The 15,841-nt window shown below is 34.3% G+C and overlaps 2 protein-coding genes across 2 annotated transcripts; both read right to left on the bottom strand.

The window, feature by feature from the left end:
* Positions 1–6,391: 6,391 nt before the first annotated feature.
* Positions 6,392–7,847, bottom strand: LOC132608123 (protein FAR1-RELATED SEQUENCE 9-like). The gene is made up of 4 exons (XM_060322198.1): positions 6,869–7,847; positions 6,694–6,797; positions 6,521–6,601; positions 6,392–6,436 (listed from the first exon to the last, which is right to left on the bottom strand). Exons 1-4 carry the CDS (start codon positions 7,845–7,847, stop codon positions 6,392–6,394), a joined length of 1,209 nt encoding a protein of 402 aa, XP_060178181.1.
* Positions 7,848–7,855: 8 nt separating this feature from the next.
* LOC132608124 (protein FAR1-RELATED SEQUENCE 5-like) lies at positions 7,856–9,061 on the bottom strand. The gene has a single exon (XM_060322199.1). It carries the CDS (start codon positions 9,059–9,061, stop codon positions 7,856–7,858), a length of 1,206 nt encoding a protein of 401 aa, XP_060178182.1.
* Between the last annotated feature and the right edge of the window lie 6,780 nt (positions 9,062–15,841).

Here is a 15,841-nt window from a genome sequence, read left to right on the forward strand (position 1 = left end):
TTTTAGCCGCAGAAACCCCTTTGAGATTAAAGTCGAAAACCCTAAAAAAGCTTTCCAAAATATCAAATTTACAGTCCGTTGTGATAGTCAAAATATCGGATAAAAATACTCAAACGATTTTTTTTTCTTTCTTTCGTCTGTTCTGTGGTTGTTGTGAATCCGAGTCTCGCAACCTTGAATTTGTAGTGTTTGAGTGTAGATCGAAGATTCGAAGCCTCGCTTCGCTGCACCCGAAGAAGGTAACTTCTTCTCCTTAAGCCATTTTGCTTACAGTCAGGTCTACATATATGTCTACTCTGTTTGATGTTTTAGAGGAGCTCGTTTTAGTTTTGTTCGGGTACTAATTTTATTTTCTGTTTGTTATGTGTTTGCTAATATTTGTGATCGATGGTTAAAATTAATGGTTAGTTCAGTGTTGTTATGCAGTCTTAACATAACAAGTCTGTTTCCGTTCAGTTTAGTGTAATGTCGTTTGCTTAGCTGCTACTGCGTTATTATTTTAACATAGTCCAGTTTTGAGTTTGGTGTTAGTTTTGTCGTTGTGATTAGTCCTTAAGTATGTTATTGGCTCTTATGTAAGTTTGGATGCTGTCTAGTATCCTATTTGAATAGTGTTCATGTTTAATTCATCTTAGTCATGTATCCTCACTCAATAAATTTAAATCATGTTTACTGGTCACTTTAACTTACAAAATAGTTTGATTAGTAGTAGCTTGAGTCATTGGCGCCTATATGAAACTCCTTTACTGTTAGCTATCCTCCATATTAGTATGATTCCTCTTTAGTGCAGTAAACCATGAGCCGGTCCAGCTGAATATTGATACCAGTACATTCATCCATTGGCATAGTTAAATAATTTCATGCTAATATAAATTATATATATGGTTGGCTTGCTATTTCTTAGAATGATGTTTGCTTTAGGCCAAGGTCAGTAACTTTTGTTTATCTTCCAGTTCTGGTGCGAGTCTGTTTTCTGTACTTAATCAGCTGTTTAGTTCAATTGTCGTTAGGATGCGCTCAAATGCTTATATGACGTAGTTTGTTGTTTCATCTGGTTGTTTGTTTGTTGTTAGTTTACCTCTGTTCTATTTTAGTTCAGTTTAAGACGTGTCGAATGTTTCTGATTAGTGTTTAATTTGTCTTATACTTCTAGTATGCCTGTTATAGTTTATTCATGCTTCATCCTATTTTCTAGAACTTGTTGTGGTTTCATGTTCGGACAATTGGACGAATGATTTAAGTATGAGACCGATTGGACATTGCTGATTGCTTATAGGTTCAATCATTTCAATTTGGTTTAGGCAGTTTGCTACTTTGACTAACTGTATGATAGCTTAAGTTAAGCATTGGTCTGTCTCCTGTCGCCATTGTTGTAATCCAAATCTAGTCAAGTTGTTAGCATGTGAGGCAACTCTAATGTGATTTAGTCCATGATTTATTGATAAGTCATAAGTTGGTGAAAGATGTAGAAAATTTCTAGCCATTACATGCCTGTTGTAACTTTAATTGTATCTTCGGTTCATTATGTGCTTTTTCTTAACTTTTGTTTAAAACCTGAAATGATTCAATTTCGATGCTTGATTGCCTTACATATTCAACCAGTTAGTGTATAACATTTATGAAAACAGCTTTCTGTTCGAATTATGGGGATTTTCCGGTCTTCCTCTTGACTGCTCTCTGGATGGTTCAGCATGCTTTCTTCTATGGTTATTGACTTCATCTAGAATGTTGGTTTTACCTGAGGAAGGATGGAATTACATATCTTCATTTTGTTGTGTGTTTCTTGATTTGAAGAAGTAGGAATAAGATAGTTTTCGATACCATATTTCATTCACATCAAATGGACCAATCAGACATCAAATGAATATTTGTGGCTTTATAAATATTGAAATTTTCTTTAAAATCAGTCCTGCTCCTTTAATACTGCGTTGGTGATTCCATTGAGATTAAAATAAGTGTTGAAGCTCTGAATAAGTGAAATATGCTTTAGCTCACTTAAATCCTACTGCTTGTCTTGTTGAGTTTAAAACTAGATACTGAACTACTTAGGACCCCCTTAAGTATTAACAAACAAGTATGAACTTGGTGACCATGCATCTGCCTGTATGCCTTAGTCGATATTGTCCTATCTTGAACTGTGCAAAGCTGCTCATTTCATCCTGATCATGCTAACAACGTCATTTTAGGTTAACATGAACACATTTTTGCTCTTATCTGCGGAGAGTTTGCTGGTGCTTTCCTTCGTGAACTTGCCTATGTTTCCGACATTGGCTGTTTCGGTCTTGTGTGTTAAATACTTGCCATGTTTAAGTCAGGAAACTGTAACCCCGTATGAACATCTAGTCATATATGATTAAAGTTTCTTGAAACATACAACCTGCTGGTTCCATCACATGCGAATACATTTTTATTTCATCTTGGTTTTGAGTAACTATCTGTCAAAGGGATTTAGAATCCTGCCCTGCTCGTTGTGGTTGTATGCTCATGTGTAGTATTAAATGATTCACGAATCATTCATAATTTGCAAATCCCTGTTATTGCTACTGCTATGCAGTCTGTACCTTAGCCTATTTTGTAGTTAGTTTTAGATGAAGCTCACTGCCATTGTCACGCAGATTCTATGCTTTAACATACATATTTTGTAATTATTTTTTCGATGCTCCTTGCCATTGTTGCGCAGTTTATAGGCTCATAATATGCAACATGTTATAATCGTAGAACATGTAGCTTGTCCTGTCCTGAAAATTGAAATTGCCATTTAATTTTAGGCCTACTGGTTCGGGTTTGTTTCCTTATTTCTTTAAGTTTCTCTTTCTTCCACACTATAAATTATATCATTGTTCTAATTCTTTCCTTTTTTCTTTTCTTTTGCATGACATCTGGGGTTGCGAGGAGTCTCAAATGAGACTCGATTCCGCGGCGAGATCAAACGATCTCATTGCTCCATTCCGTGTTCCGGGTCCACAGAATTTGGCTATAAATGATTGAGAAAGGCTGCTGCGTTTTAGCATATCCTATGTTTTTATTTAATTATGTTTGTAGACTATTATTTAGCTACTTTAGAATAATTAATTTAGTGGGGGGTTAACTTAGGACGTTAGTTCTGGAAATCTTTCTTTTTTTTTTAGTTCAGTTCACGAAATGATTTAGTATACCTATAAAAAATGAAAAACGGATGGTGGCTTGAGATAATAAAAATGTCTTTTTTTTCTCACGAAATGTTCTTACTATATTTTTAATGGACATTATTCTATACAACCATAGAAGCCTTTTAATGCATATTTTGAAAGAAAATTAGTGCTCAATGTTTTCGAAGTCTTCATTTTCGCAAAGTGCCTAAATTAATTAAGGAAGGTTTGTTCATAAAGTTATTTTTGCATTAGCCGTTTATCTATTTTATATAGCTATTCAACATATTTTTTAGTTTGTTAAAATTAATACCCCACCTTCGGAGTTATTTCAAATATTTATCAAACATTGCATAAACCCGCATTTTCTTTCACTCATATGCAAAATTTATTATATTTTTCTATAAGTCTTAGTTTAAATAGCACATTTTGTTCAAGCCTTAGCAATATTTATAAGTATTATTTTAAATAGTATTATTATATTTTTTTCTAAAACTTTGACAACGTTTATAAGCCATTGTCTTAAAATTTAAGCATCTTATTTAACCTTAATTAATTAACCTAAGTTTGGTCGGATAACCGTAAGTTAACGGATTCTAAAGGATGCCTAACCCTTTCCCTTTAGGATAATATAGAGCCCTTACCTAGAATCACATTGGTTAAGCAGACTATTAACAGAGGTTTAGTTTTAACTTTGCCTTAGTTAACATTTAGGTGTCCTAATTCACCGTTAAATTAATTAGGTGGCGACTCCTTAAAACAAATAAATAGGAATCACCAATACGTCATACTCCTAAAATCAACCCGGTTAAAATGGGGTGTGACAATGAGGAAGAAGTGAAGATACCAGATAACCATTACCTTTCTCTCTCTTTCTCTGTGTTATATAAGAACCTCCGTCACGTGGCTCAATCCCGACCCTTCCTAATTAATTAAGAATGAATCCCAGCCACTCAATTTGAAAGTTAGTTACTTCTTTATTCTTCTTAGACTCGACTTCGAACCTAGCTACATGCAATTGTATGTATTGTTTAGTAGGGTCATGACAAAGGTGAGGGAAATATTTTACAGAAAATTAAATCGAAATATAGCGGTAGTTTGCAACCGTCGTAATATCAATAAACTGCCGGTACCCGAAACATTTAGTATGGAATTTGAAACACCACTGTTTTATGTTGTCCGCGGCAATATAACCATCGTAATATGTCCAATTTTTTGTAGTGCTGGCTTGCCTCAAGGGCTCTGCTTAGCCGATATATCACTTCAAATACACCTCATACACTTATTATCATGCCAAGTGATATTGTACTAATATGTAGTCTCTTTCAACACGCAGAATAATATTTCCAATCTTATTAACAAACTTTAAGTATTAAATCTAACTCAACATTTTTCTGAGGCGCTATATACACGTGTCCCCAAAATTTAAAACCTGCAACACCTTTTGATTTGATGACTTCCACTTTTCAAGACAAAGCTAGTTTAGCCTTAACAAGTGGGAGAACTAACTATAGTGGTCAATTGCACGTGCCCGAAAGCGTTCCCCGAAACTATGATCCTCGGATTAGACTCAGGAAATGGCCCCTACAAAACGACCAAGCACTAAAGGACGACGTACAAGTTCACCTGCCCCTCAATTGTATCATGGTCCTGGATCCCCAACTAGATGAGACGCAAGACACAATCCGCATATAAGTCCCGCAGACTAAGCATCTGCCCAACGAACAACGCATGAACCTGTCTAAACACTTTTGACTGAGTCTTAAGGGATAGACTGCATGTTTAACCAACTCCCTTAACAGCCTCTGCGAGGATCCGAGAGAAGATATCATCCCTAATGATTAAATCAGTTCAGAAGGCTAACCGAAGAATTACAAGTCAGCTTTGGACCTCAAGCACCCAAACGACTATAACTAAAAGATCAAGGAAAAGCTTCAGGGCACTCAATTCCAACCAAGTCAACTATACACTTTATTTTTCTTATATTTTCTTCTTTGCAAAAGAACTATACTTATTTCTTGAAGACCTCCCTTTAAATGAGATAATTTGTACCCCATGCATTCTCCCTGAAACGATCTCTAGTGTTGGCTTTTAGCTATCTAACTTTGTGCATTGCATTTACCCCAACAACCTCATATGATATAAATAAAATTTCTACATTTTATTTCTATTTCGCTATTATCTTTCACTTACTTATTATTCATATACTTACTTTCGACGCAACGCTGTAGGCCTTGTTCCGTAACTGTCAGTAGGGCAAATAACAATTAACTAATAGGATATGCCCACTTATGGATGATAAAGTTGGTTCAAAATTATATTTTTAAATTGGGGAAAAAACTTACCCGCACCGGGTGTATACACCCAACTAATAAATAAATGACACTTGTCACATTATTTAACTATAAATATTAGTACTTAACCCTAGTTAACCAAATTTTTGCACATAAACTTAATTAATAATATAAAAATATGCTCACACTATTTCTTTTATCTTCTTAACAATAAGTAATTGACTGCACTTTTTTTTTTTTACTTATCAAACACTTTTGTGCCAACAATTAACTACATCTCAAAGGTCATAACTATATGTATTTTCAATGGTACACCCACAATATATAAACAAATATTGTTGTTCTTCATACATGATTCTTATTCCAGAAAGCCTAAAGGCTCTTTGTGTTCCTATTGAGGAGATGCCAAGTTGCAACATCTTTCCTTGGCTACAAAACACTTATACAAAACAATATCTAAATATTGTTCAGCAAATATTAGAACCATGAACCACCAAGAAAACCATAGCTACACTGCACATACAGATTTCGAAAACTAATCAAGGCGTGTCAACTAGTTTCCTCACAAAATAGCTTAGTTAAGAGTATGGATATGATAGATGACAAATACTCTACCTAAATATAATAATCAGAAATCTGCAATAACAAAGAAGATTTCGGTAATGAAAAGGATAATTTATTTTAGTCGAGAATTTTTTCAAATAAAAAGCTTAAGGTACATCTTCATCACAAATTCAACAAGCAATAAAAAGATATCAAGAATACAACTTTGATTATGTTATTGGCTGCTTTAACCAACGAACCAATCAAAAGTTTTCTAAAAAAATTTTACCATCCAACAAAAGAAATTAAGGTTCTTTTACAAATGTGTGTAAGTATACTACTATCTAAAAATTAAAGGACTAGCTTCTCCTGCCCAAATGCCTCAAAATCATAGTATCACATCATTCTCCGTGAAGATATGACACTTCAATTGTAGTTTCGTCCTGATTTCCATGTACTTGCAGATGATTGCTACACAAATAAGAAATAATTCGAATTAAAAAATATTCAAATATATTAATCATAATTATATTACCCCTAACGTTGTGACAGTACCTGTGTAGTATTCTCAACACCTTGTAACAAGGTTAAAAATGAGACATTTGAGTCATCCAAATCCAGGTCAAAAGCAGTATCCTTAAAAAAAGACAAATCCAAGACAAATTAATAATGTAGAACAATGGTTTAAGATAAGAAATTTATATGAAAAGAAATAAAAGAAAACTAACTTGTAAATTGACTTCTGATATAGGCGATGTTGCTTGACGAGGAGTGTATACATTGTTCTCAAACAAACTTTTTATTGGCGGTGCATCAACTTTTTGAGATTTCACTATAATCAAACAAAACTAATTAGATTATTACAAAAGTATATTATTAAATGAAGACCTACATAATACTTACTAGTTCTCGCATGAGTCGGTTGAGTAGTTTTTTTCTTTTTGGATTTCTCCCAATGATTTTGAATACGCTCTTTGCGAACGCCTGGTGCTCTTACATACAGAGGATCCAATACCTTGTCTTCTATATTTTTCTTACCATTTTTTGCTGAAAAATGAACAGTAGTGTTGTCCAATTTTCCTAGATAGTCATCCAATTCATCTGAAGCATTTTCTAGATGTCTTTGAAAAATTTCTCGACACTCTGTATTAGATTTGCTAAGATAAACAAGATTGTAACAAGTCTTCATCACACTATTAGTGTAAACAATCTCAGATGATTCCGAATTTCCATTACTAGAACAGCTCTTGCTTGGCAAATCTTTTATTCTTTTCCTCACATCTTTGGTCCATCTCTTCAAAATATATTTCGCCGGGATTTCTCTAACCTTATTAGAAGTGAAAACTAGTAGACAATGTGCACATAAAATACCCACAGATTCAAACTTCTTGCAAGTGCATGTCACATGTAAAGTTGTGGAATCCAACTCCACAAACCAATTCTTGGTTGAATTATGCATTCTTACTTCATATTTGGACACTTGACCATCACAATATACTTGTGCCTCAATATAACAAGCCCCAGCTCCTTTGAGAAACTCTTTCTCAAACATGTTATAAATCTTGTGAGTGTAGACGATAGAAACCTGAGCTAAAATTGGACTACCTTTTACAGCAAGAGTAGGTCTACCTTGTTTACAGTTGAAGTCTTCATGTTCTTCACTCAGCCGCCACTTATTTACTGCATTTTTCTCATAGTTAGTGACAAATATGTGCAAATAAGTGCTCAAGTCACCAAGCCCGTTTAATACATGATTAGTACTTTCACTTCGAGATGAGGCTTTCAATCCAGCACTAAAGACATCATTATTAAAAGCTGTGGACCACATGTGTCGAATATTGTAAAGATTCTTCAACCATTTATGTTCTTCTATATTATACATTGTAAGCATCATCTCCCAGGTTTCTTCAAACTCAGTAATAGAATCACATTCTGACATACACTTGTTGAAAAGTTTAGAAAAACCTTTATCATTATTAAGTGAGCCCAAATGAGATGGGCATTCTGGGATATGTGCCATTGACACAGTCTATGTCTAGTTCCAGACATCACTTCCCTAATAGCAATTGCCAATCCTTGAGCTTGATCAGTTATAATAGTTTGCGGGGCAATGCCTCCCATTGACTTTAAAAATGTAGAGAATAACCATTTGAAAGATTCTGCCGACTCATCAGATAAAAAAGCACAACCAAAAATTATATTCTGCCAGTGATGATTTATTCCAATAAATGGTGCACAAATCATACGATACTTGTTTGTCCGATATGTGGTATCAAAAGAAACGACATCACCAAAAATCTCATAGTCAATTCTAGATCGACCATCTCTCCAGAAAAAGTTAGCCATACGCCCTTCAGAATCAAGCTGAACATCCCAATAAAAGAGACTTTCACTCGCTTGTCTATTATTAAATTCATTAACAACACTTTGAGCATCCCCAGCTTCCACCTTATATTTCATCAACTGGTTTATAAAATTAAAACAATCTTTCTTTGAATAGCCTAAAACATCAGCCCCTCCAGCTTCTTCTGCCAGGTAAGAATAGGTTGCAGTTGGCTTTATACCAGCATTAACCATATTTTCAATAACTAGCTTTTTGGCTTTAGTTATAGAACGAGCTGATTTTAGCAAATGTCTCTTTTTCGGTGAAGCCATCTCATGGTTATGCTCTTTAATAAATCTATCCACCGTGAAAGGACTACTAGGAATTCGACGCTTAAAGATTATCATTGCAGGACATTTTGATCGCGTGTCAATATGATTGCAAGACACCTTACTGGATTTTCTTAGCCTTTCATCTTTTTCCCCATGCCTATAGCATACGAAACGTTTTTCTCTAACCACTTCGCTACCTTGAAAATAATATTGCTTATCCTTCCGTACACTAAAACCTTTGGAATGTGCATATTCACAATATAAAATATAAGCCTCTTTCTCGTCTTTAACAATTTGATTTTTCATTTTCCCTTCTAATTCAATTATGACATCTTCTGAAACTTCCTCTTGATTTTTTTCCTCATTCTCATCTTCCGCTCTAATATCTTCTAATAATTCTTCGTCACTCTCAGCATTATTTGCCTTCTCAAAAGTTGACATTCTAATATTTCAAACAAGGAGAAAAATATTTATAACATGTATAATCATAGAAAAGGAGAAACATACATGCAACAATAATCAAAATTCCCTCAAGTTCATGAAATAAAATATAAAAGACTAACCTAATACTAATTGAAAATAAAAGGAAGCAGTAGCAGAAAGAGACATTAGCTTGTTTGGTTTAAATTTGTATATAATATTTGATGATCAAATAGTTGAAACTGATTCAGATTATTAAGAAGAATGCTTGATAATGCATTAAAATATAACAGATATAGATAATAGCTTCTTTCTACATGCATATAAACTTACGTATGAAGTTAATAAGGAATCACCTATTTGAAGCCAATTTCCTTATTCCTAATAAGCTTAATTTGAAATCCCCACCCGCTCCAAGAATGTTGCAAAGCTTTGGAATAGGCAGAATGCTAGAAGAGGAATGAGCAAAGAAAATTGATTCAATGACGGCAACCCTAGCTTAACTGATGTGACGTTGTTAATTTTGCTACTTGTTTTAAATTTTTACTTTATTAAAAAATAGGATTTTAAGCCTTAGTTTATTATCTATGGTTAACTTAACTGAGTTGGGTGTATACACCCGGTGCGGGTAAGTTTTTTCCTTTAAATTGGTGTAGGTTCCCCAATTGGCTCTTGAGAAAAAGGTATGAAGTTGAAGAAGTAGTTGAGAAATAATTGGCAATACGTTTTGTAGGGAAAAGGTTGGATCTTTCAAAATGAAAGTGGCTTTGTAGTGATATTTACATATGAAAAGGAAGTGATGATAGAGTAAGGAGGAGGCTAAGGTATTATATTGTCACGACCCAACCCCGTAAGTCGTGACTGGTGCCCGACATGGACACCCGTATACATACTCTTTAGCTATATGTTCATTTCACATCAAACTCAATATGGATCTTATAACGACCAAACCATGGTCTCAGAACTGTCACATAAATATTCATATATATGCAAGCCGACAAGGCTGCCATGATATAATAATATCATATGCAAGCCGACAAGGCCGCCATCATATACGAACATCATACCACAGCACATCGTATAGACACAGCTGAACAGAACCCATACACAACCCACACATATGTCCACAGACCTCTAAGAGTATCAACAGTAACGTAACATATGACGGGACAGGGCCCCGTCGTACCCTTAGTCAACATATGCATATTATATATATATATCCGAGAAGGATTTGTACCAAAATATGGACTCCGGAACAACGGAGCTCTCCAAAATAGCAGATGGGGAATCTTAAGCTATCGGATCACCAAAGCGAGTATCTGCACCTGCGGGCATGAAACGCAGCCCCCCGAAGAAAGGGGGTCAGTACGGAATATGTACCGAGCATGTAAAGCATGAAATACAGAAAACGGGATCATAATTGAAATAAGAAGTACAGAAAATGAGTACAATAACCAGAATACCAAGTACTTGCTTTCGAAACATAAATCATGCATGTCAATATCATATATCATATCCGGCCCCATTATGGGACTCGGTGAACATGGTCGCCACCCCGTCTCTGGCGCCATAACACAGCATAACTTCAGAATATAATATATATCTGTGTAACACAGCATATCTCCGTAACACAGCATAACTTCAGAATATACATACATACATACATATATATATATATATATATATATATATATATATATATATATATATATATATTGTACCCGGCCCTTTAATAAGGGACTCGGCGAACAATACAGTGAAAGTGTGCACGATAACATACCCGGCCCGGGACTCGGTGAAAGATATATTGAGATATGCATGAGCAGAGTAGTGAGAAATTATATGCAATTCAAAACATTTTTAAAGACTCAATAGAATAGTCAACACGAACCATCGTTCGCAATTTCAAATAATAGTCATCTCATATACCTTTCGGATGTCCCTGTGGATTATATCAAAATGAATCTTTGAAATCATATGTACACATTAATATAGATGAATCAAAACATAAGTTATGGGAATCAAAAATCAATAGCCATCCTAGTGGCTCTAGGAATAGGAGTTTCCTTTGGAATCGTATATATATCGTATATTCATTTCACAACGATCATGCCAAAAAGAAAGAAGGGTTAGCTTCACATACCTTTAGCGCTTATTTGTCACACAATATGTATACGCTGCCCAATAATACTTCAACCTATATTAAGATGCCAACAACTACGTTTAAGTTACGGGGAGATTCAAAACGTATTCTAACGTTAGTAACTCCTTTCTAGATGTTTAGACGACGTTTTCTCTTGTATCCAAACCAACCACATACAACCAATCCAACATCAATAATTATGTGTTCAATACCAATCCGGACAGCCCACACAATATCCCAAACAACCCACATTCACAACATGCAATAACGATTCACATACGGCTACTACATTCTCAAGTTACTTCTAATAGTTCGTAGCCTTAACGTTTGCATGTAACAACTTATAACAGCCCATCCCAACATACAACACAATGCATAATCTTAATTATCATTAATCTTCCAAGTTCAATAACAACAACGTGTCAAAACAGCCCGTACCTTACAATACTAGATAATAGTGTACATGCGATTATGACACATCCAATTTATTCTTGTTAGTCTATAGTCATATTATTTCGTCGAAGCGATTCTATAACAGTCCAACCACTATGACAACATGATGTATACTCTTAACTATAATTAGTTTTTCCAACTTAATGAAAACAACAAGTCCAAAACAGTCCCTAACCAACAACACATCCAAAACAGTCCCTAACCGACAACATAACAATGTTCGGAATTCTTGCAAACGTTTACGAACATACTAAGCCAACCACATACGATTTTTACACATCATTTCATGTCTTCTTTTCATATAATTTCAGTAAGTTATGACCAGATATCCACACGACAAGTACAACATCAATTCATACGCAACTACGCTATATCGTCATTTCTATAATCTTTACAACAATTCTCAAACGACTTTAGTTTCAACTCCAATCATTAAAAACCTTCATTTCCATCATAAATTTCATGATAAGAACAATCAAAATATCAAGTAAAAACAGTTCACTAACTTTCTCACAAAACAGTCCACACACGATTTCTACATGCTTCAACATCACTTCACATAAAATCATAGATTCACTTTATTTTCATACTAACACAACTTCACATTTAACCTTCCAATTCTTTTTACCATGAGATCTATGATAGTAACATCCATATTTATTAAAGAAAATTAGTTCATTAATTCCACCAAAACATTCCCCTCGGTCACAACAACATTCCAACACCAACATTCATGATTTTATGCATGTGATTCATGTTCTTCAAGTTACAACCATACTTCAACATCAACACATATAACCTCATGGTTACTATCATGTTCCAACATCATCACACATCATTTCATGTATACAACTTATATTTACTCATCTACATCACCCTTAATACAAGCAAAAGAAAGTTAGATCTTACCTTGACAACTTGACTTCTCTACTTGGCTAAAGTTTGTGACTTGAGATGAAAATGGTTCTTATTGCTCCAAAAACTATCTTCACATTCTAGGGACCTTCTAAAGGGTTGAAACACCTTGGAAAATAATTTTTGGATCAAGACTCAAAGAGCTCAAAAATCAGCCCCTTGGCCGAATGCTCTCTCTCTCTAGGTTTAGGTTTTCTTTCTTTGTGTTGTGTAGTTGAAATGAATTGTGATGGCTGATTTCTTGGTCATTATTTGGTTCAACTTTGATGCCTACAAGTTGGTCACATGCTCCACTTATGGCATGATTCATTCCATTAACTTTACACTTAACATTTTCTAATTTTTCTCTTCAACTTTCGGTTAAGTGTGTTGGCTGAATTTTCATCTTTGTTTCCTTTCTTCTTTCTTTTCAATTGTTGACAAGACAATCTCATGTGTGGTGAATGATTCACACACCACCCTTTGTCCATTGTAATCATTCCAAGATGAATGATCCATATTTAATGTGAAATGATCCCTCCACCATGTTATGTCTTCCTAAAATAATGTATACTTTAATAAAGTAATGCATGCTTCAATATTCAATTGCATGACTAACCTTTTCCTCCTCCAAATTTCAGCTCTTTGGCCGAATATACATGTATATTTCTTCCAATTTAATTGTCCACAATATAATGAAAGTGTAGTGGATGAATCAACATTAAATGCATATTTGTATGTCTTCCATAATAGCCTTATTTTAGATGACTTTGAGTCATCTTTTGGACATGGCATGTTAATGGTCATATTGACTCATTGTTACCACTAATTTATACTTAACACCACAATTAAGTAGTTCCTAATTTCCATCAACATTCTTATACTAAGTAAAAATTTATAACCGATTAGTTCTAGTTTAGAAATTAAAAATCCGAGATTTCTATCTCACGTCAATTTCTTCGCGAATAACTCGACGTATAAAATACAGGGTCTAACATATATTTGGTAGGATTAGTAATTCAGGGATTAGTTATGTTGAAAGTATTTCTTATTGACTGTCTAGTGTGGTGTATTTTAAAAATAACGTAACATGCATTGCATAATTTCTAAAAAAATATTTATTTATAGATACGTTTTCCACATTCTTTAGCTTTAAAGTACTTGAAGGGCAATTATGTCTTTAACCATGCTAATGTATGTATTGATAGTTCTTGGTATTTGATGTGGCGTGATTTCACACCACAATCGATGCTTTTCGGCTATAAGTTTTACTTGTTTTTAAGCAAGTCTATGTGATTTTACGTGATTTTTATTGTGTTTCAGGTATTACGAGGTCCCGAGAGCCTATTTGTGGAAAACTAGTGAAAAATGAGAAAAAAGAGTTGAAGAGGTAAAAGGAATAAAGCGGTGTGAAGATGAAGACATTTCGAGCAAAATTGAATTAAAAAGGAAAGAAAAAGAAAAGAAAGAAAGAAAGAAAGAAGGGAGACAAGGAATAGTGGCTTAATTTTTGGTCATTATTGCCAATGATTATGGCTATTAATGTGACCACTGACCAGAGGATCAATTGGAAGCAAACTGAGAAGCAAAACAAAAGGCACTGGTCGACGCGTCAAATTTGATACGTAATTGGTGCAATGCACGGTGCAGTTTTTGGATATTTACTTCTTCCTATTTAGTTTTGGACTGAGTTATTTTATATGAATTTTTTTCTACACCTATAAATATTTCATAAGCCACAATTCTTAGACATCTTTGGCATAAAACTCAAGTTTGGAGGCTAGGGTTCCTACGTAAATATTCTTTCTTTTGTTTGAACATCGTTTATGGAAATTTCTTTGTGACAATTGAGATTGATACTCTTGTTTTGATTATTTATTCATCGACATTATTTTTAATCAAGTAAGTTCTTGTTATTTTAATTATTCTTGTTCTTTAACGTTTCTCAAGGGATTAGCTAACCCTAGGACTCGCCCATTTACTTTATTTGAAACTCGGAAGAGGAAGAACGGGGTTGAGATAGAATAATTAACATGAATTTGGGGCGCTAACCCTCATCTAATGGAAATTGACCTAGGAATAGGCGATACTACTTGTAGCCATATTCGGGCATTCTTAATGCTCCTTGAAGATCCCTTAAGCAATTAGGAGCATTAAGAATGCCCGAATATGGCTACAAGTGGTATCGCCTATTCCTAGGTCAATTTCCATTAGATGAGGGTTAACGCCCCAAATTCATGTTAATTATTCTATCCCAACCCCGTTCTTCCTCTTCTGAGTTTCAAATAAAGTAAATGGGCGAGTCCTAGGGTTAGTTAATCCCTTGAGAAACGTTAAAGAACAAGAATAATTAAAATAACAAGAACTTACTTGATTAAAAATAATGTCGATGAATAAATAATCAAAACAAGAGTATCAATCTCAATTGTCACAAAGAAATTTCCATAAACGATGTTCAAATAAAAGAAAGAATATTTATGTAGGAACCCTAGCCTCCAAACTTGAGTTTTATGCCAAAGATGTCTAAGAATTGTGGCTTATGAAATATTTATAGGTGTAGGAAAAAACCCATATAAAATAACTCAGTCCAAAACTAAATAGGAAGAAGTAAATATCCAAAAACTGCACCGTGCGTTGCACCAATTACGTATCAAATTTGACACGTCGACCAGTGCCTTTTGTTTTGCTTCTCAGTTTGCTTCCGATTGATCCCCGATCAGTGGTCACATTAATAGCCATAATCATCGGCAATAATGACCAAAAATTAAGCCACCATTCCTTGTCTCCCTTCTTTCTTTCTTTCTTTCTTTCTTTCTTTCTTTCTTTCTTTCTTTTCTTTTTCTTTCCTTTTTAATTCAATTTTGCTCCAAATGTCTTCATCTTCACACCGCTTTATTCCTTTTAGCTCTTCAACTCTTTTTTTTCATTTTCACTAGTTTTCCACAAATAGGCTCTCGGGACCTCGTAATACCTGAAACACAATAAAAATCACGTAAAATCACATAGACTTACTTAAAAACAAGTAAAACTTATTGCCGAAAAGCATCGATTGTGATGTGAAATCACGCCACATCAGTATTGCAAATAACATGTTTTGCTTTGTATTAATTATACACATGATAATATCAAATAGATTGTCTAACTAATCCGTCGGTTGAAAAAGTGTACCAAATAAGGGATTAGTAATACTAAGGCCCCGTTTGGACATGGTTTGAAACCATGTTTGGACATGCATTTTGGATATTTTAAAGAGTATTTTCTCTTATAGATATAAAAACCCCACAAGTTGTGAAAACTATCAAAACATTCTC

The sequence above is a fragment of the Lycium barbarum genome, chromosome 8, assembly GCF_019175385.1.
Source record: "Lycium barbarum isolate Lr01 chromosome 8, ASM1917538v2, whole genome shotgun sequence".
NCBI classification, from domain to species: Eukaryota; Viridiplantae; Streptophyta; class Magnoliopsida; order Solanales; family Solanaceae; genus Lycium; species Lycium barbarum.

Excerpts from the sequence above, each read along its gene's own strand:
- LOC132608124 (XM_060322199.1), bottom strand. The coding sequence starts at position 9,061 with ATGTCAACTTTTGAGAAGGCAAATAATGCTGAGAGTGACGAAGAATTA.
- LOC132608123 (XM_060322198.1), bottom strand. The coding sequence starts at position 7,847 with ATGTATAATATAGAAGAACATAAATGGTTGAAGAATCTTTACAATATT. Across the intron at positions 6,798-6,868 it reads ACCGACTCATGCGAGAACTA|TGAAATCTCAAAAAGTTGAT; the intron begins GTAAGTATTATG and ends GTTTGATTATAG. Across the intron at positions 6,437-6,520 it reads GTGTTGAGAATACTACACAG|CAATCATCTGCAAGTACATG; the intron begins GTACTGTCACAA and ends TTATTTGTGTAG.